The sequence below is a fragment of the Canis lupus genome, chromosome 1, assembly GCF_011100685.1.
Source record: "Canis lupus familiaris isolate Mischka breed German Shepherd chromosome 1, alternate assembly UU_Cfam_GSD_1.0, whole genome shotgun sequence".
Lineage (NCBI taxonomy): Eukaryota > Metazoa > Chordata > Mammalia > Carnivora > Canidae > Canis > Canis lupus.
In genome coordinates this window covers 114,947,660-114,969,553 of record NC_049222.1, presented here as the reverse complement: position 1 = coordinate 114,969,553, position 21,894 = coordinate 114,947,660, and the positions used below count along the sequence as shown (strand labels likewise).

At 47.4% G+C, this 21,894-nt stretch overlaps 1 protein-coding gene across 2 annotated transcripts in view; it reads right to left on the bottom strand.

The window, feature by feature from the left end:
* The window catches only part of FBXO17 (F-box protein 17), a 27,998-nt gene extending 6,104 nt beyond the window's left edge, over positions 1-21,894 (bottom strand). For both annotated transcript variants that reach the window (XR_005354645.1, XM_038528960.1), the window contains exons 1-4: positions 21,742-21,894; positions 15,564-15,650; positions 656-1,018; positions 28-139 (exon numbers count right to left, since the gene is read on the bottom strand). Coding sequence is in view for 1 of the 2 variants with exons in the window: in XM_038528960.1 (XP_038384888.1) it covers positions 28-139; positions 656-1,001 (458 nt within the window). In the remaining variant the exon portion in view is untranslated. The remainder of the gene's footprint in view (positions 1-27; positions 140-655; positions 1,019-15,563; positions 15,651-21,741) is intronic.

Here is a 21,894-nt window from a genome sequence, read left to right as displayed (position 1 = left end):
GTGCCCCAGGGATCACCGGCCACTCACTGGAAAGAAGTCACGAAGCAGGTCTGGGAAGGAGCCCCCGGCACCAGCGTTAGGTTCTTTTCCACGGCCCAGCCATTCCCGCCGTGCTCCACCTCCCAGCCTCTGAAGCCCTCTGTGGGACACAGCGGGCTTTTAGACCGGGGACGCCCCGGCCGCGCGCCCCGCCCGCCAGCCCCTCCCTCCCGCGCTCCACCCCGGGTTTCTAGCTCTGGCCCCGCCCCCAGCCGCGTCTCCCTTCAGCCCCCGCGTCTACTCCGCTTCTCCCGGCCCCGCCCCCTCCTACCGCAGGCTCCGGCTCCGCCTGCTGGCTCAGCCGCCCCTCCCCACGAGCTGTCAAGGCTTCTCAGTTCTACGCAAGCTCCGCCCCCGCCAGCACCAATCAGCTTTCTCCCGGCTCTGCCCTCCGTGGCTCCTCCCTCGGCCCCGCCCACCGAGTCTACAGTCGCAGCGCGCGCCACCCCCCGCGCTTTCTCGCCCATCCAGTTTGTCTCCCGCCGCGGCCCGCAGCACCCGGCCCCTCCCACCCCGTGCCCCTCCCGGCCCCGCCTGTCCCCGCGGCCACGCCCCCTGGCGCCCCGCCCGCGCCCCGCCCCGCCGGCCCCGCCCCGGCCCCGCCCCCGGCACGCACGCTCGCCGCAGGAGTTGAAGATGAGGTTGCGGCCGAGGGGCGCGCGCAGGCAGTAGCGGGCCAAGGCGCAGAGCGGGAACTCCTCGTCCTCGCCGTGGGGCGGGCAGCGCTGGGCCACCGCGTAGAGCGCGCGGCCCTCGGCGCTGCGGTCGCGGGCCAGCTGCAGCAGCCACACGGTGGGCCCGTCCACCACGTCGCGCCAGGCGCGGCACACTGCGCGGCAGCGGGTCACGAGCGCGCGCGGAGGCACGTGGCTCAGCACCTGCACGAGCAGCTCCGGGGGCAGCGCGTCCAAGGCGAGGGGCGGCTCCGCGGGCAGCTGCCGCCGCGAGGGCCGGGCGCCCATCTCCGGCCGCCGGAGTCCTGCGGGTTGAGAGGGGTCAGCAGATCAGGGACGTTCGGTCTCCCTACATCTCTCCCCCGACACAAAGTCCCTGCGGCTTGACCATGACCCCATCAGCTCCCGTGGGGGACCGGGACTGCAGGGTGGGGGTGACTGCCACGGCCGTGCAAACCGGGCGCCTAGTTACTGCCAAGTGGCTCAGGCGATGGGCTTCTCACCTTGGCCCCCTCGAGCAGAAGACCCCTGGTGTGAGCAGGGCTCCCCCAGGACCGCTAACCACGGCTTCCATATCTGGCCGGTGCACTTGCGTCAGGCTAAGCAGTTTTCATGTATGACCATGAGCAACAGAAAAAACCACCGAGGAGGGAACCGTCTCCACCTCGTACCCCAACCTGCCCCAGCTCTTCCCGCCCTTGGAACTCACGAACTGCCTTCAGCAAAACCTATTTCCTCAGTCTCTTCCCTGAACATTCTTGTCACCTCGCTAACCAAAACCCAGCTCTCCTGTGGCCCTTTCAAGCGGGTAAATCTTGCTCCTTGGTGCTGCCTCCAAACCATTCTCCCATCTTCCCCCAAACTGCCCAGCAAGATTCCCATCAGAGTAGATGGTTCGCTACCCTGCCGTGTGCGTCATCTGCTGATCCAGATCACTGCTCACTTCATGATTTTAGCTCCAGGCTCACTGCCACTCAGGCTGCTCTTCTCAACATTCCTGGTGATTTCCACGTCCAGGTAGATGATCCTTCCTTCGGCCACCGGCCTCTGTTCCCTGACCTGCTCTCCCCTCAGCCTCTCCCATCCATGGTCACACTTAGACCTCGTCTCAGTAACCAGATCTTCAATCTCAGGGAGCTCACTCTCCACCCCTAACCCCTTCACGCTCCAGCTCTTAACCTTCTAGCCCCAGACACCCCCTCCCCGATTCTTCTAGCCCACTGTGATCCCCCATCCTTTGCATTTACCTCCTTTGCACTAACCCTCATCCCCTCGAGGCTTCATTTCTTCCTTATCCAGCTGAAATTGCTTAATCATTAAAAACATTCTTTGCACACATCCTTGTCGCTGGCTCCTCCAACACATGACCCTGGTGCAATCCAGCCCTCTGCCCCCCTATGGCTGTATCCAGTTTAAGGTGGCCGATGAACGCACAACTCCACTGGCTGGTCTCACTCCAAGGTTGTGAACTTGACCCTCAAGCTGGGAGTGCTGCCTGGCAGTCAGAATAACGTTTGTCACCCATGGGCTCCTCCTCTCTATAGAGAACTCTTCACACCTTCTCCCCCAGCCCCTAGCTCATCACACCTCCCTCCACCTCTTCATTTTCCCTTTGCTTCTTACTTTGCAGAAAAAATTACAAGTGATAAGTAAACTTGCCAGGTGCCTGCCACCCTGTCTACCACCTGCCCTGTGGCCTCTGTACTCCCACCAGCCCCCCGCCCGTGACTGCCCTACAAACGTCAGCCCTCTGGGTGGCCTCCTCCCACCCCTCCCGCCCACTTCAGGCCACAGTCTCACAGTTCTTGCTGTCTGCTGCGCCTTGGATACCCCTCTGCACTGGATCATTCTCAGCAGCCCACGCGGTGTCATCCCTATCGTCTGAAAACAAACCCTCTCTTGACTTCACCTCCCCTTCCAGCTATGGCCCCATTTCTTTGCTCCTCTTTATGGTCAAACTTCTCAAAAAAGGTGTCTCCAGTCTCTGCCTCCAAATTTTCTACGTCTATTCTCTCTTAAACCTTCTTTAATCAGGCTTTGCAACCCTCCCCCTGCCCTGAAATGTCAAGGTCATCTTGGTGCTAACTCAAAGTCGAGGTTCAGTCTTCACTTTGCTTGACCTGTTAGCAGCACCTGACACTGAGGTGACTCTCCCTTCACTTGGCTCCAAGCCACCACACCCCCTGGACTCCTCCCCTTGGCCTGGTGGCTCCTAGTGAGGCTCTTGGGCTGTTCATCCTCCTGATCTGGCAATGTCAGAGACCCTCCTGTAGTCTCCATCACGACTCACTGCCTTGGGGATCTCGCCCCTTCACACACCTCCCACCTGGCCCATCACTGTCTCTCTCTGCTTCTTTCCCCAGTCGTCTGTTCCTCACTAGTAGCCAGGTCGGCTGTGGTGAGCACCTGAGTCAGGTCCTGTCCCTGCCTTGCTCAGAAACCCCCTGGGGTTCCACCTTATTCAGGATAAAGGCAGCATCCTCACTGTGGCCCAGAGGCCCCACACAGTCTGTCCCATCACCTGCTTACCCTCACCTTCCCCTCACCCAGTCTGCCCAGCCACACCAGCCTGGACACCTCAGGCCTTTTGCACATGCTCTTCCCTCCACCTGGATCCAGAGGATTGCTATGCTCGTCTCCACACATGAGGTCTTTGCCCAAATGTCAGCTTGTCCATGAGACCATCCTTGGCTACCTTATTTCAAGGTATTATGACCACCACTTACTCCCCCTTTCCTTATACTTCTCTAAAGCTCTTGTCACCTCTTAACACACCACACATCTAAATATATATAATTTACTTAATGCTTTTTTTTTTTAAGATTTTATTTTAACTACTCTCCACACCCAACATGGGGCTCGAACTTACGACCCTGAGATCAAGAGGTGAACGCTCTACTGACTGAGCCAGTCAGGCCCCTCTACTTAATACCTTTTTTTTTTTTTTTTTTTTTACCATGGGGGCAGATCTGTTCCTTCTTTTGCATACTGGATACCATGGTGTCCGTACCAGTGCCTGACACATAGTAAATGTGCAATGAAAAGATGTTAAGTGTACGAACAAATGAATCATCACGTCAGAAACCCATTCCACAGATGAGGAAACTGAGGCACAGGAAGGTGAAACACCTTTATTTAACAAGAACTCAGTGACTAGGGATGCCTGGGTGGCTCAGAGGTTGAGCATCTTCCCTTGGCTCAGGGCGTGATCCTGGGGTCCGGGGATCGAGTCCCACATTGGGCTCCCCACAGGGAGCCTACTTCTCTCTCTGCCTGTGTCTCTGCCTCTCTCTCTGTGTGTCTCATGAATAAATAAATAAAATCTTAAAAAAAAAAAAAAAAGAACTCAGTGACTAGGCTCAGACCTGGTGAGAAAGTCATTTCATCTTCCCCATCAGGGCAGAGTAGCCTATCAATGAACACCTCCTGCCTGGATCCAGCCAGCCTGGGTTCCAGTTCCGGCCCTGCCTAGAGGGACCATGACCAAGGCCATGTTCCTGAATCTCTTTGTGCTCTGAGAACGAGGATGTGTTAACATCCTGCATAACATACTGCACGGGGTTGTTGTAGGATGAAACGGGTTAATATTTGTAAAGCACTTAAGAAAGATTGCTGGTGTCTCAGAAATAAGAGTGGGATTCAATTAATATTGAACACTAAATTATGTTAGTTGCTATTATTACACATCATGAAAGAATGACAATCATTTAGCTACAATTTCTTCACTGGTGACAGTTATTGGGCCTTTATGAAGCCCCTGTGCTAAGCACTGGAGCTGGGTCATCTCCCAGAATCCCATCATCTTGTTTAATGGGCAAAACGATCATTGGAGCTTGCCCTGGGTTAAGAGGCTTCAATGATCTAATGCTTGTCATGTTGTCTAATGTCTGTAAGTGCTCAACTCATGACAGTTGTTATTATTTTTTAAATAAGCTGATTACGGTTTTGTTAAGGGGTGCCTGGGTGGCACAATCAGTTAAGCGTCTGACTCTTGGTTTCGGCTCAGGTCATGATCTCAGGGTCGTGAGATCGAGCCCCGTGCTGGGCTCTGCACTCAGCATGGAGTCTGCTTGAGATTCTCTCTCTCCCTCTGCCCCTCCCGGCTGTTGTGCATGCGCTCTCTCTCTCTCTCTCTCTCTCTCTCTCAAATAAATGAACGAATCTTAAAAAAGAAAGGAAGGAAGGAAGAAAGAAAGAAGCTTGTATCAGGCTAGTGATCCATGGACATGGCAAAATGCCAAACACCCCCCTTCACCCTAATACAGAGTGACTGGTTATAAGACAGGTTTTAAGACAGAGGTTGTGATTTTTCCCAAATGGTTCTTGGGAAAAGAATAGCTAATAATCAGCTGGCATTTAGGGACACCTCGGTGGCTCAGTGTTTGAGCATCTGCCTTTGGCTCAGGGTGTGATCCCGGGGTCTGGGGATCGAGTCCCACATTGGGCTCCCCACAGGGAGCCTGCTTCTCCCTCTGCCTATGTCTCTGTCTCTCTCTCTGTGTCTTTCATGAATAAATAAATAAAATCTTAAAAAGAAAAGGAAAGAACTGGAGTCCACACCCCTCTCCTTGACATGAGCAGGCCTTTGTGACCGCTTCAACTTTCAAACGTGACACTGCTAAGTGATTTCCAAGGCTGGGTCATAAAAGAAGATGCAGCCACTGCCTGGCTGTCTCGGGACACGGGCCGTGGGCCGTGGGCAGTCTGGTGTGGAGTGCTCCTAAGTGCTTACCAACGAGCTCTCTAGGAGAAGAAAAGAGTTTGGGTTCGTAGCAGCTGCTGATGTCTGTGAAAACACACCAACCGTGGCGGATCGTGAGCTACCAATGCGAAGTCCCTGGACCTCGCAGTTTGCAGAGCGGCCCACAATCGGCTCTCACAAGCCAGAGCAAGGCGCACACCGCACCCACCACAGCCCGAGTCACCCCTGAAGCCTGGTTGCCCTGAAGAGACCCCGTGAAGGCAGAGAAAGGCCTGGGGAGCCCCAGCTGTCGGAGTCTCATTCCAGATGCTAGGCCTAGGGCTGGACAAGCTTCCGATGACCCAGACCCTGCCACTGTCCCATGGCCCTGCAAGCGAGCCCCTGAGACGCGTGCAGCCGAGCCCAGCCCATCCCCAGAGCCATGAAATAATAAGATCAAGGTTTTAGGCCGCTGCGTTGTGAGTAGACTGGTATGCGGCCCTAGCTAAAGGGGACGAGGCTCAGTGACCTGTCCTGCTCCAGATGCCAAAAGAGCCCCCGATGAGAAGCAGTCAGGGCGCGCTGATGGCAGACACAGACCAGGGTTCAAACCCTGACTGCCCACTTCCTGCCTATGAAGCATACGTATCTCCTTTGAGTGTAGTATGTAATTCAGGAAAACCTTTTCTTTTGATTTTTTGTTTTAAAATCATGTTTTGGGGTGCCTGGTCGGGGGGCTAAGTCGGTGAAGCATCTGCCTTAGGCTCAGATCATGATCTCAGGGTCCTGGGATCAAGCCCTCCGTGGGGAGCCTGGTTCTCCTTCTCCCTCTGCCTGCAGCCCCTCCTGCTTGTGCTTTCTCTCCCTCCCTCTGTCAAATGAATAAATAAAATCTTAAAAAAATAAAATCACGCTGTTTTTAAGTCCTGACTGCTGGTCTATTATTTTTTTATTTTTTTTTTATTTTTTTTTTCTATTATTATTTTAAAATTCAGAAATCTACTTTATTTTCATTTGTTGCCTGTTCCACGAGGCTAATTCTTTTTCTCCATTTTTTTGGCAGTAAAATTCACATCACCTACAATATGCCAATCCTGACCAGTTGTAAGTGGTGACAGTTTGGTGATATTAAACATATTCATGTGCTACCATCACCACCATCCATCTCTAAAACTTTTCACCTAGTAAAACAGTCACTTGCCACCCCTACCCCTGCCCCTGCTAACGACTCTCCTACTGTCTGATTGTGGGATTTGACTATTCTATGTAACTCACATAAGAGGAATGATCATACAGTTTGGCCTCTTCACTTAACATAATGGCCTTAAGTTTCTTCCATGTTGTAGCCTATGTCAGAATTCCCTTCCTTTTTGAGGCTAAATAATATTCCATCTTGCTTATCCATTTATCTGCTGATGGACATGGGTTGCTTCCACGTTTTGGTTGTTCTTTTTTTTTTAATATTTTATTTATTTATTTATGAGAGACACAGAGAGAGAGAGGCAGAGACACAGGCATAGGGAGAAGCAGGCTCCATGCAGGGAACCTGACGTGGGACTCTATCCTGGGTCTCCAGGATCACACCCTGGGATGAAGGCGGCGCTAAACCGCTGAGCCACCCAGGTGGCCCCGTTTTAGTTGTTCTGACTACAGGTATTTTTGTTGATGTAATACCTTTATTTTGCTTTATTTAAATCTCTGGAATCTTTCGCATCTTGAGATTGTGGTCAATGACTCGATGACTTGTGTCCTGGTGCCTACATGTGCTGAGCAACAACACATTCTCTGCCAGTTGAGGAGCCTGGCTGGCCCAGTCGGTGGAGCTTGCGACTTTGGATCTCAGGGTTGTGAGTTCAAGCCCCGATTTGGGTGTAGGGATAACTTAAAAATAAAAGCTTAAAAAAAAATTCTCTGCTAAGAGAATTTCAGGCAGCATTAAAAATTCTAACCAGAAAAAAAAAAAAAATTCTAACCAGGCCCAGGGTGCCTGGGTGGCTCAGTCGGTTAAGCATTTGCCTTTGACTCAGGTCATGATCCCAGGGTCCCAGTCCCAGGTTGGGCTCCCTGCTCAGCGGGGAGTCTGCTTCTCCCTCTCCCTCTCGTGCTCTCTCCCACTCTCTCAAGTAAATATTCAAAATAAAGGCACCCCTGGAAACGAGTGAGCTAGCTTATCTCTCCTCAGCACTTCCTCAAATTGTGTAGGGCCAGACACCTTTTTACAGTGACTGGAAAGTTTTGCCCCAAAATATCTCTATGACTCAGTGATGATACCATTGACATGGTGTGTTTGCTGGAATACACTCACAATAACCATTATTTTAAGATTCTTTTCTTTTCTGAAGCTGGGAAATGCCCGGGCATGGGTCAGCAGTTCTCAGGGGCTTGAGTGCCCTTGGCGTCAGGCAGTGGTGGGGCCAGGTCATCTCAGGGCATATTGAGTCCCGCTCCCAGCGCCTGGGATGGGGAGACTCAGCTGGGGGGCTGCAGAGCTGGGGGCTCCTGGCCCACAGGCTTTTCCCTCTCTCCATGGGGCCTCTCCAGCTACTGCATACTTCTGACAAAGACCAGATAGTAGAATGTCATCTTCAAGGCTTCTGATTCATTAAATGGTCTTCATTTTATATGCTGTTTTTGACTTTAATGATTTTATTACCCGGTATTTTAAAAAAAGATTTTATGTATTCATTCATGAGAGACAGAGAGAGAGAGAGAGAGAAAGAGAGAGGCAGAGACACAGGCGGAGGGAGAAGCAGGCTCCATGCAGGGAGCCCAGTGTGGGACTCGATCCCAGGACTCCAGGATCATGCCCTGAGACAGGCAAATGCTCAACCGCTGAGCTACCCAGGTGTTCCTTAGTACTTAATTTGTATGGATTTCTATCTTTCTTAATTTTAGCAGTTTTTAGTTGATTTAGAAAAGCGATTTTATCAGCTAATAATATACTAAAATAACTTATGGGTAACCCTTATACATTTATCAACACTTTTTCTTGCTGTGATATTTATCCACATTTAAAAAAATTTAGCTCCTTCCTTATTTTTTAAAAGATTATTTATTTATTCATGAGAGACACACAGAGAGAGGCAGAGACATAGACAGAGGGAGAAGCAGGCTCCCGGTGGGGAGCCTGACATGGGACTCGATCTCAGGACTCGGGGATCACGACCTGAGCCAAAGGCAGATGCTCAACCACTGAGCACCCCCAGGTGCCCCTTTATCCATTTTTGTACTTGAGATATCATTTCACTGACTTGTTTTGTTTCATGAATATGGAAGACTGACGAAAGCATTACTAAGAGGAGTGATACTTCAGGATCAGGCTAAACAATATGTGGGTTATCGTCACTCTCTCTCCTTAGGAGTCAGTGTTTATTCCCTATATAATTATTTCAACTTTCCTGTATGCTTGAAATTTTTCATTATACAGTCATGGGGAGAGAAAAGACCCAACTGTCGAAGACTCAGTACCCATAAAGCCTGTTAGGACCCATCTGTGGAGGGCAAGGGGCCTCCAAGGGTTTTCAGGACCTGGGGCAGCTGCCCCCAGCAGGACAGGTGGTGATCAGGAGCTCCCACTGGAAGCAGGTAATCTGGCATCAAATCCTGATTTTGCCTCTTCCTGGGCATCTCAGAGGTAGGTTGCTGACCTCTGAGCCTCAGTTTTCTTGTCTGTGATATGGGGATAACTACTGCTTCTACCTCCAACAGGGTTGCTATGAGCAATAATATCCCGAAGCCAGGCTCGGGACCCAAGGAATAAGACCCAAAGGTAATGAAGCAACTAAGAAGTTTCGTTCTAAGGATGAGGATTTGATAACCTGAAAGAGTTAGGACCGAAGATAAGTGGCACGTGTGAAGCTCACTGCCCCCTCTAAAGCCTGCCAATTCCCCATGCCACCCCCATTGGACGTGAACTCCTCAGAGAGAATAAGTGAGCAAGGCACCAAGCCAATGCCCATGGTGCTACCTCCAATGATTCCTCACGGAGAGATATGCAGCACAGTGTAAGCTGGGCTACCTCGGCGGGGGGACTTGGGGTGCATCTCTGCTCTGCTTTTGCACACGTGTGCGTGTCTATTTATATTTGTGCACCAGCCCTATGTTTCCCAGAAGGGATCTCTTTAAAAAAGAATCTTTACTGATGTATAACTTCCATCCAATGCAGTGCACACATTTCCAGTGTACAATTTCAGTTGTGACTGTATATGACCGTGTAGCTGTCCCCGCAAGCGGGATATGGAACGTTTCCATCACACACCCAATCCTCCACCATCGCTTCCACCTCAGGGCCGCCGCTAATCTTTCTGTCAGTGTCACCATTCTTTTCTAGAGTAAATGGAACGGGGGGATCCCTGGGTGGCGCAGTGGTTTAGCGCCTGCCTTTGGCCCAGGGCGCGATCCTGGAGACTCGGGATCGAATCCCACGTCGGGCTCCCGGTGCATGGAACCTGCTTCTCCCTCTGCCTATGTCTCTGCCTCTCTCTCTCTCTCTGACTATCATAAATAAATAAAAAAAATTAAAAAAAAATGGAACGTGGAATAAATGGAATCATATAATGTGCTGGTTATCAATTGCCTTCCAACTCCAGGTTGCCAGATTGTGGAATTCGACCAATTTAAATCTTTTTTCCTGGAATCCCTGGGTGGCTTGGTGGTTCAGCACCTGCTGTAGGCCCAGGGCATGATGTGATCCTGGAGACCTGGGATCAAGTCCCACGTTGGGCTCCCTGCATGGAGCCTGCTTCTCCCTCTGCCTGTGTCTCTGCCCCTCTCTCTCTCTGTGTCTCTTATTAATAAATAAATAAAATCTTTTTTAAAAATTAATACATCTTTTTTCCTAAAAAAAACAACAACAACAAAAAAACATATCCTGTGCTTCTCTGCCGGCTGACGTGTTGAGTTTCTCCAGTAGAGGGAGCCAGAGGAACATTACAGAAAGAAGCTTTTTTTTTTTTTTTTTTGGTTCCAGCTTCCAGTCTCAGTTCCCCCAGGGCAGGCCTCTTCTCAGGCCCCTCCTACTACAGAGTGCAAGCCGACCTTGCCCTGGCACCCACCTCAGGCAGTTTCCTAGTGCCTTCCCCAACATCCAAGGGGGACAGACTTCTGGAAAGTTACAGAGGATGGATTTCCATCACGTTCAAGGTGTAAGCACCACAGGGACTCCTTTGCACTTTGTGAGGCTCCTGCAAGAGTTCTCGAATAAGACCAGGGTCTGGGACTGTCACCTTTCTCAAGCTATCTTGGATCATAGAGGTAGTGGGTGCTCCTTATGTCTCTTATTTCTATATTCTTTATATTTCTATATTCTTTAGCATTCTCTTGATTTCTTAGTAGCTATTTCCCTGCCATAATGAATAATTCTGCATATTAAACATTCTCCCGTCTAATTTGTGGTTTCAGTCTCCCGACTGGACTCTGATACAGACAGTATAGGCTCCTCGTGTCTTCTTTCCTTCAGGGTAACATCTATGTGATCCATGCACATTGTTGCACGTATCAATCAGGAGTTCGAGCCTTTTTATTGCTGAGTACTATTCCACTGAACAGGTAAATCACAATCTGTTTATCCTACTCAGCATGAGGGACATTGGGTTGTTTCCTAGTTTGGGGTTATTCTGAATAAGGCTGCAATGAACACTCACGTACAAGGGTTCGTGTGGACATACGTTTTCATTTCTCGTGGGTAAATACCTAGGAGTGAAATCCTTCGAGCATATAGTAAGTGTTTATTTCACTTTACAAGAAAACACCCAATAATTTCTTTCAGCACAGTTGTGCCATTTGCATTCCCATCAACAACGTAAGACAGCAGCGGTTGCCAGCACCTGGTATTGTCAATTGTCTTTTTAATTTTCGACAGAATGGCTTGTTTATCATGCCTTCGGGAGAGTTTCCTCTACCTGACATTTTCCCTTATTAATTTTAAGCCTTTGCTCTTGAACTGTAGTGCTGACGTTGTTTCTAACTGCAACATATGGGTTACATAAGAATCAGCAGTAAGACAAGATCAAAATTCTTTGCTCTTTAGAATTGTTTGCATGTTCAAAGATTTAGTGTGGCTTCCTCTTGAAGAAGGCAGACTGAGCTATTGATAACCAGGGCCTATACTAGCTTTTATTAGTCTTGGGTAGATTTTTAAAAATTAATTTATTCATTTTAGAGGGAGAGAGTATGCAGGGGGAGTATAAGCAGCGGGAGGGACAGAGGGAGAGGGAGAGTGGTGGCAGACTCCCCACTGAGCATGGAGCTGGACGAGGGGTTAGATCCCATAACCCCAAGATCATGACCTGAGCTGAAACCAAGAGTCTGGGGCTCAATTGCACAACCCTGAGCCAAAACTGAGAGTCTGGGGCTCAGTCTCACAACCCTGAGATCATGACCTGAGCTGAAACTGAGAGGCCCTCAACTGACTGACCCACCCAGGTGCCCCCTGGGTAAAAATCTTGGATAGATTTTTTTTTTTTTTTTTTGGATAGATTTTTTTAAAGGGCATCCCTTCTGGGTGAATGCAGCCCTGGGGTTGGTGACCTAGCAATCAGAACAAGGGCTGGATTTGAGCCCCTATTCACACTGTTGCCTCCTGGTCCTGTGCTAGATATCGTGTATCTATGGATATAGTATATCTATGGATATAGTATATCCTGGAAATAGTATTTCAGGAATACCAAGTTCAAATGCCTACAACAGACAGGCAGTATCCTAAATGAGGCCGCTGGGAGAAGCAAACAGGGAGTAGTGGAGACTGGCAAGCCAGAGGGTACAGCTAGCCTGAAGGCTGTGCCAATACTCGCTCTGGCTAATTTACTACCACGTAGGAAGATGAGCCCACTTTGGCCACATCTTCCAGCTTTCCAAAAGAAACTAGAAATCCCAGTTTTTATGTAAAATCACCCAATTTTTAAGTGTTAGCAATGCATTAAACAACAACAACAACAACAACAACAACAACAACAACAACAATTAAAGCACAGTATGGGCTAGATCGGACAGACCCACAGTATGGGCTAGATCTATCCAGACCCAGGAGCTGAATGAGTGTGGCCATTCTGTGACTTCTGTACTATCCCAGCTAATTTTCACACCATGAGGAAACTGAGGCCCAGGAAGGCAAAATGATTCATATGAAGTCACAAAGCAGTCAGAAGTGGAGTGGGGATTGGAATCTGGGGAGTCTGATCTTCTCAAAGGGATCCTCTCTAGGGACAGCAAAAGAATGAAAAAGGAAAGTGAACAGAAAGAAGCCCATCACCAAAAAGAAATGTCACTAGATTTCAGAAAGACATAAAGCAGACAAAGTGTAGGGGCCAGGACAGAACTCAAAGTGGGGTAAGGGACCCACAGGCAGGAGTCCAAAGATGGGGGAGCCCAGGCTGGGGCAGGAGTGTGAGTCAGGAGTGAGAGGGCAGAGTGAGGACAGAGGTTGCCCATCTTTGAAAAAACCATGCTATGGGCTCCCTGCTCCCCCTCTACCCCCCTTATGTTTTGCTGCACAGATCTCAGGCTGCCCAACATTCACACACAGGAAAAACAAAACCATACGGGATGACTGTTTTCTAAAGGAACTGCATGAAGCTCAGGGAAGTGCCCAGGCTGCTGGTGTCCCTGAAAGTAGCTCTTCCCATTCTGGCAATTGAGAGTGAGCTCCCAGCAAAGACTGGCTTGCTCCATGGTGACACTAATAAGTGTTGTCTCAAAACACAGAGTTCTCAGTCATCCCTTTGACTGGACAAAGAAGCCAGTGGGAAAGCAGGACTATATTTATAATAGCCCCAAATTTCATACCAGTTACTTTTAAAAAAAAAAAATTATTTTGTTAAGTAATCTCTACACCCAATCCACATTGCTCGAACTTATGACCCCAAGATCAAGAGTCACATGCTTTACTAACTGAGACAGCCAGGCACCCCATCATACCAGTTACTTTAAAAAAGTCACCCAGCCCCTTGTTTGTCTGAAAATGTGATTGGACAAGCAAGGATCACCAGATGCTTGAAGAAAACTAGTAGCCTGAAAGAGGAGTATTAAGGTAAATAGGCAGAATTACAGTGAACTGACCCCAGAGGAAACAGAACTCTTCAGAGGGCCAAGTGAATACATAAGGAAATTAGTACACAATGGGATGCTGGGGTGGCTCAGTGGTTGAGCATCTGCCTTCGGCTCAGGTAGTAGTCCAGGGGTCCCGGGATCAAGTCGCACATTGGGCTCCCTGCATGGAGCCTGCTTCTCCCTCTGCCTATGTCTCTGCCTCTTTCTCTCTGTCCCTCATGAATAAATAAATGAATCTTAAAAAAGTACACAAGGCTAGCTTTAGGCTTCATGGGGATGTGACCTGCAGGGGCTCCATGCTTGTTGTAATGCTGTTATTACAAACCAGAGATTTTCAATAATTTTTTAAAATATATTTTTATAGATTTTATTTATTCATTCATGAGACACACACACACACACACACACACACACACACACACAGAGGCAGAGACACAGGCAGAGGGAGAAGCAGGCTCCATGCAGGGAGCCTGACGTGGGACTCAATCCCGGGACTCCAGGATCACGCTCCGGGCTGAAGGCAGGCACCAAATCGCCGAACCACCCAGGGATCCCCAGATTTTCTTTTTTTTTTTTTTTTTTTAATTTTTTATTTATTTATGATAGTCACAGAGAGAGAGAGAGAGAGAGAGAGAGGCAGAGACACAGGCAGAGGGAGAAGCAGGCTCCATGCACCGGGAGCCCGACGTGGGATTCGATCCCGGGTCTCCAGGATCGTGCCCTGGGCCAAAGGCAGGCGCCAAACCGCTGCGCCACCCAGGGATCCCGATCCCCAGATTTTCAATCATTTTTCTTTTTCAATCATTTTTAAACAAGGGGCCCACATATGCATTTTGCATTGGGCCCTGAAAATTATGTAGTTGGCCCTGGGTAATGTAGATTAGAGAGGATATCCAAAACACAGTAAGAACAAGATATTATAAAAGGAAGACTGTCTTCTAGAAGAAAAAAAATTCCTCAAAATAGATTGGATAAATTAGAAACAGATAAATAATTTTCTCAAAAGGGAAAAATTAAAGGGGTGCCTGGCTGGCTCAGTCCATAGAGCATGTGACTCTTCATCTTGGAGTTGTAAGTTTGAGCCCCATGTATAGAGATTACTTAAAAAAAAATAAAATCTTAAAAAAAAGGGGGGGGATTAAAGCTATGACAAACTGCAGGAAAAACAAAAAACTGCTTAGGAAAGTCATGGTCCAACTATGATATACTCTAACTGTATCCATGTTATGTCCATTTAACAAAATTCAAGAAAAAGGAATCCATTTGATCTGGAGGCTAGTGGCATTCTCCTTAGATAGATCTGTTTATCAGTTTTCAGAAGAAAAAGGTTATATCTATGTATATACCTGACATATAACTTTGTGTAAATTTAAAGTGAATGTGTTGATTTGATACATTTAAATATTGCAGTATGATTACCACTTTAGCATTAGCTAACACCTCTAATCACGTCACTTAATTATCATTTCTTTTTTGTGATGAGAACATTTAAGATCTGGTCTCTTAGCACAAAGATTGTCTTCTCAACATATGGTAATGGGAAATCTACATGCAAAAAGATGAGTTTAGGCCTTTACCTCATACCATATACAAATATCAACTCAAAATAAGCCACACTCCTAAATGCAAGAGTTAAAACCATAAAATTTTTAGAAGAAAATGGGAAGAAAAAACTCATGATCTTGGGTTAAGTAAAGACTTCTTAGATATAACACCAAAAGTGTGATTCATATAAGGAAAAAAAATTGATTTTTTTTATCATCAAAATCATCATCAACATCATCAAAATCGAGAACTTTTGCACTTCAAAAGATACCACTGAGAAAATGAAAAGAAAAGCTATAGATTGGCAGTATATACCTACAAATCATCTATCTGATAAAAGACTCATATCCAGAATATATAAAGAACACTTAAAATTCAACAGTGAGACAAACAAACCAATTTAAAAATAGACAAAAAACTTGAAGAGACATTTTGCCAAAGAAGATATACATATGACTAACAAGCGCATGAAAAGATGCTCAACATCATTAGTCATTAAGGAAATGCAGATTAAAATCACAAGGACACACCATCTCATGCCCACCAGAATGGCTATTGTTCAAAAAATTGGCAAGTACCTGGAGAAACCTGGAGAAACTGGAACCACCACGTGTTGACTGGTGGGAATGTAAAGTGGTACAGCCACTTTGGAAAATACGCAGTTTCTTCAAAGGGTGAACATTAAAAAAAAAAAAAAAAAAAAAGTTAAACATAAGCATTCCATGAAACCCAGCAATTCTATCACTAGACTGTCTGCCCAGGAGAAATAAAAACACGTGTCCACGCAAAAATGTGTTCACAGCATTATCTATTTGGAAACAACCCAAATGTCCATCAACTGATGATTGGATAAACAAAATGTGGAATATCCATACAATGGACCACTGTTCAGCAATAAGAATGAAGTATGGGTACAAACTACAATATGAATGAACCCCCCAAACAGCATGCTGAGTGAAAAAAGCCCGACACACAAAAAAAGCCACATATTGTATGATGTATATATATACACGAAATGTCCAAAAATGACATATCTAAAGTTACAGAAAGATTAGTAGTCGCCTGGGGCTGGGCTTGGGAACAGGGAAGTGACCACAAATAGGCACAAGGGATATTTTGGAGGTGACAGAAACGCTCTAAAACTGGTGATGGCTGCACAACTCTGTCAATTCACTAAAAATCACTGAATTGTATACTTTAAAGGGCTGACTTTTATGGTATGTAAATTACATCTCACTAAAGCTGTCACAAAAACCCTGGAAACTCTACAGTGAAAGCCTCTAAGACTTAAATATGGTAACAGAACAGACTGTAGACGTTATCAACCTTGACACTGAAAATAAATGTACAAGTAACAAAAGATGGGAAAAGATGGGAAAACGAAGGTCGGGGGGGAGGGGAGACCAGGACGCTTGGCTCAGCTACTTCCCATCATGGGAATCAAAAGTTGCCAGAACGAAAAATAAGAAGTGAAAGTTGCCAGAACGAAAAATAAGAAGTGTTTTAAAACAGAAAAAGAAAATTTGAAGTTACAAAGGTCAATAGCAAATAACCTTTAAAAAGTACAGTTATTAAAAATTGGTGGAGGGGGGAAGCAGGGGAATGCATACAGCAGGCTAAGTACAGTCTCTCATGCACGTGGTAACAGCTAATTCTGGATCCCACTCTCTATTTCTCTGTCATTTCATTATTACCCCCCTCAGTGACCCACGTGCCCTGTGGGCCACGGTGTGGGTGACATGGGAGGCAAAGTTCCTTCGGCTTTTTGCTGTGTTTTTTTTTTCTTTTTGCTGTATTTTAACTTGAGTGCAATGAACGTGGTGCATAATAAAGAACATGCTTCTTTTTAAACCAACGAACCAACCAACCAAGCAGTGCAAATCATCACCATCATTTACTTAAAATGCTATCAGTGAGAACACACATATGGTCCTGATGGGAGTATAAATTGGTCTAACCACTTTGGAGAGGAGATGGACATTTTTTCTTAAAATTTCTTAAAAATTATTTAGTTGAGAGAAAGAGCAAACATGGGCGCAGGCGTGAGTTGGGGGGGAGAGGGAGAAGCAGGCTTCCCGCTGAGCAGGGAGCCTGATGCGGGGCTCGATCCCAGGACCCCAGGACCTGAGCCAAAGGCAGATGCTTAACCGACTGAGCCACCCAGGCACCCTTAGATGGGCATTTTTCACTGAAGTTGAAAATATGCCTGTCCCCTGACCCAGCAATTTGACCCCAGAGCCAGGAAACACATACTAGAATATTCATGGCATGATTGTTTCTAATAGCTCCAGTCTGGAAATGACCCAGATGCCCATCCACTGTAGGATGTATAAGTAAATTAAGGTAGTCACAGAATGGTACACTGGGTAGCAATAAATAGGAATTAACAAGCATCCACACCGACCTGGATGAACCTCAAAAGCTTAATTTGAGGTTAAAGAGAGCCAGACACACAGGGCACCAAGAGTGTGAGTCCTAGGACAACCAGACAGCCTGAGTTGCCTGGGGCGTCCTGGTCTACAATACCTACAGTCCCAGGGTAACTAGGGTAATTAGCCACCCCCTAGTGCTTCCAAAATTTCCTGGCTTGGATGCTAAATTGTCTACTCACACCAAGGGTGCTGCTCTCAGAAAGTTCACAAACAGGCTAACCTAATCCAATATTGTTTATAGATGAACACATAGGTCTTAAAATCATATAAAGAAGAGCAAACTAGGAAAATGAGTATCATAAAAGTCAGGGTGGTGGTCCCCCCGTGGGAGGGAGAAGGCTGTTAACCTGATGCACACAGGGAAGCTCTCGTGTGTGGATGTTATATTTCATAATTTAAAAACTACTAATGCTATTCGATAAACACTACTGATATTATCGAACCCCAGAAGGAAATGGTCTCATCGCATCTTAGCACAAATTATAATTCACATTTGCCGAGTGCTTTCTTTGTGTAAGGCACTCCGGAAAATTCTTTCTGCACATCATCTCATTCCCAGGAGGCAGCAGTGATATTTCTGGGCGAGAAGGCATCACAAGGCAGGCAAAGGACATTGCTTTGGGGAATTGCTGGTGACAGGCCTCAGAGGAGGGGGTTGGGGTGGAGGTGAATGTTGGCAGGTTCTCTGTGGTCAGTCACTCCTGGCTCAGCCCCACCCCGAACTCTTGCTCATGACCTTGGGGAGATCAGACCTTCCCTCTCTGAGTGGAATTTCCTCTCTGTAAAATGAGAAATGCAGGTACACTTAGAATCCTCTCTCCAGTCCCCAAATCCAAAAAGCTCTGAAAACTGGAAGTCTTTCCCAGACCCATTTGGTGGCAAAAATGAGCCAAACTAATGTGAGGTTTGATTATCCCACCGAGTATGAACACGCATTTCACCGAAGCCATACCTGTATGTTTGATTACACGGTGCTCCCCGGCGCCCCCAGGGGTCTTCTGTAATGTTCAGAATGGGTTCCCCATGACTTGCCTCACCTTCAGAAAGTCTGACTTCCCCAACACATCTGGGCCCCAAAGTTTTAGATAAGACACTGTGAACTTCTAATAATTCCCAACTCTTTGTGGTTATGGGAAAATTAAGTGAGATCCAGGCCTGGCCCTGGATGTCACAGAGGTGAGGTGGGATTGGAGCACCCACCTCACCTCCGTGTCAGCATCATGCCGTTGTTGAAACCCCACCACAGGAAGGGGGTGCTCAGGGGACCCGTGCCTAGGAAGTCAGGACCAAACACAGCAGGGCAAAAAAAAAAAAAAAAAAAAAAAAAAGACCAATGGCAAGATCAGAGCCATTGGGTGAATTTTAAAACAGAAAAAGAAGAAAATGCCAAATTCAAAATCTATCTGAGGGTGCCTGGGTGGCTCAGCTGGTAGCGAGCCAACTCTTGATCTCAAGTCTCGATTTCAGGGTTGTGAGTTCAAGTCCAGAGTTGGGTGTGGAGCCTACTTAAAAAAATCTATCTTGGGGCGCCTGAGTGGCTCCATGGTTGAACGTCTGCCTTTGGCTCAGGGCATGATTCCAGGGTCCTGGGATCAAGTCCCGCACCAGGCTCTCTGCAGGGAGCCTGATTCTCCCTCTGCCTGTGTCTCTGCTTCTCTCTGTGTGTCTCTCATGAATAAATAAATAAAATCTTTAAAAAATCCTATCTCTAGAAAAAAAGAGTAGAAGGAAGGACCCAACTGTGGTTATGATGTTAGCATAGCACACTGTGATAGTTAAGGAAAATCCTTCACAACTAATAGCTACGGTTAACTGCAACAACTGCTCTATACAAGGGGCCAGGGCTTTACACAATTTCACAGATGTCTCACAAACAGGTCCAGTTTTGAGCTGGGGAAACAGGCTGGAGAAGTGGAGCCATGGACCGAGGTCACCTGATACGCAAGGGGCAGAGCTGGGATTTGAACCTGGGTGTGGAGGACTCCAGAGTTTATGCCACCGTACGTAAATATGTCTTGATCTCCTTCTTAGTTTCTACTTTGTCTTACTTTATTTTCCCCCAATTTTATCATAAAAGTTTCATGGAAAAGTTGAATGGAGAGTAAAATGCACATCTCTATCATGTCCCATGTTTTGCCATATTTGCTTTCTACCTTTTGATGAATTCTTAAACACTTTGACGTGCATCTTCTAAGAGAGAGTAAGGGGTAATGAGCCCTGGCTGTTATATGCAACTGGTAAATCACTAAATTCTACCCCTGAAACTAATAATACACTATATGTTACTTAAATTGAATTTTAAAAAAAAGAAAAAGAAAAAAGAGGGATGCCTGGGTGGCTCACTGGTTGAGTGTCTGCCTTTGGCTCAGGGCCTGATCCCGGAGTCCCAGGATCTAGTCCCGCATCAGGCTCCCTGCATGGAGCCTGCTTCTCCCTCTGCCTGTGTCTCTGCCTCTCTCTCTGTGTCTTTCATGAATAAATAAATAAAATCTTTAAAAAAGAAAGAAAGAAAGAAAGAAAGAAAGAAAGAAAGAAAGAAAGAAAAGAAAAGAAAAGAAAAGAAAGAAAGATAAAAAAAATAAAGAATAAGGGGGCACTATAGGTCTACACTACTGCTGAACACCATTTCTTTTTTTTTTTTTTTTTTAACATTTTATCTATTTATTCATAGAAACACACACACACACAGAGGCAGAGACACAGGCAGAGGGAGAAGCAGGCTCCATGCAGGGAGCCCGATGTGGGACTCGATCCCGGGTCTCCGGGATCACACCCTGGGCTGGAGGTGGCGATAAACCCACTGAGCCACCAGGGCTGCCCTGAACACCATTTCTTAAGAGACATCCATTCTGCTATCTAATATTCATTCCATGAATGATTTTCCCCATTGTTTCTATGGACTTCTGTAGGGATTTCTGACAAAACTGGGGACTCACACAGAGCTGGGGGTGGTCATGTCCCCCTAATCCCTTTGAGTCTAAAACACTACCCCTCCTTCTATTTTCTTAAAGAGACGGTGCTTCTATAATAGGGGAAAAAAAAGGGAGACTCGTTTCTATTTGATTTACAAACCACATAATATGACTTGATTGGATGAAAAAATTACTATTTAAATAAATATAAAAACTTTATTTAAAAAATATTAAGGCAGATTCCTCTGCCAGGCCTCACTAAATGGGGAGTCAACAGATCCTATAAATATTTCATGGAACGAGAAACACGTTAAAAAAAAAACAAAAAAAAAAACAACAACACTTTTTTTTTTCTTTTTTGATGTTACAAAGGCAGCCAATAGACAAGTTACAAGTAATGTGGGATTACACATGGAGGAGAGAGACTCGGAGACCAGGAAAGCTGTCTCCATCTATTTTTAGCAAGGGATTACTGGACATTGTCTAAAAGTTGACAAAATAAGAAATAATCCCAGGGTTTGCTTTAAAGATCTGTAAGTAACTACCAGAGGAACAAAAAGGGGCAAAAGTTTAAACCGAAGCACCACAGATCACGAGTTACTGTTGCCATATCTGAAAAAGTTATTTAATTACATACAATTTTAGCGGACTGCGGGGCTGCTGTTTAAAGGGCTGGGTTCGATGCAGAGCTTTGTGGGCCTTACTGCTCTTTGGTGCTCGTGTCCTACTGGGGGCCTTCAGAAAGCATTTCTTTTACAAGTAGGTTCCTAATATTGCGGTCTTTCCAAAGTGTTAGGTTACTGGATGCTCTCCGAGGCTGGAGGCTCCAGATCGACAGGAACAAGATACGGAGCGTTACAAAATATTACTCAACGCTGCAAAAGTTAACTCAGAAGAACAAATCTTAAATTGGGAAGAGCGGCCGCAGCTAAAAACAAACTTGCTAAATCAAGAACCGGTGCTCGGAGGCTTCTGATTCACCGATTTGGCGAAGGGGCTGCCAGCGAGGAGAGAAATCAGAAAAGTGGTCTGGCCTTTCGCGGGCTGCCGAGTACACGTGTTGATCGGGTACTTTTTTGGGGGGTGGGTGGGGGGTTATCCCAGGGTGGCCTCGGCTGGGGAGCAGCGGAGTGGACGGCGGGGGCGTCAGGAGACCCGTTTTAAAAGCAAAGCCCTTTCCTTTCCGTACGACCTGGGGCCTTTGAAACCTGACTCGACTCACTGGGGCGCAGTTGGCTGGCGCGGCCGGGGACCCGGGGGGGCCCGGGAAGGGGGCGCTGGGGAACTGGACTCCCGGGGACCCGCCCCTGCCGGCCGGGTCTGGGGCTGAAGGCCTTCCCCGGGCTCCCCCAGCTGGGAGTGCGGACGGGACACGGGGCCCGACCTGCGTCCCTACCTGTCCCGGCGCTCACCTGGCGGCCAGCTCGGAGGCGGCGGCGGGCTAGGATCCCTTTCCCCACCCCGCTCTGGGAGGCAGTCAGGGGGCTCCCTGGGGTCGGCCCCGCCCAGGGAGCCCCGGGACCCGCGGTCTGGGCGGTCGGCCCTCTGCGGGGGCGGGGGGAGGA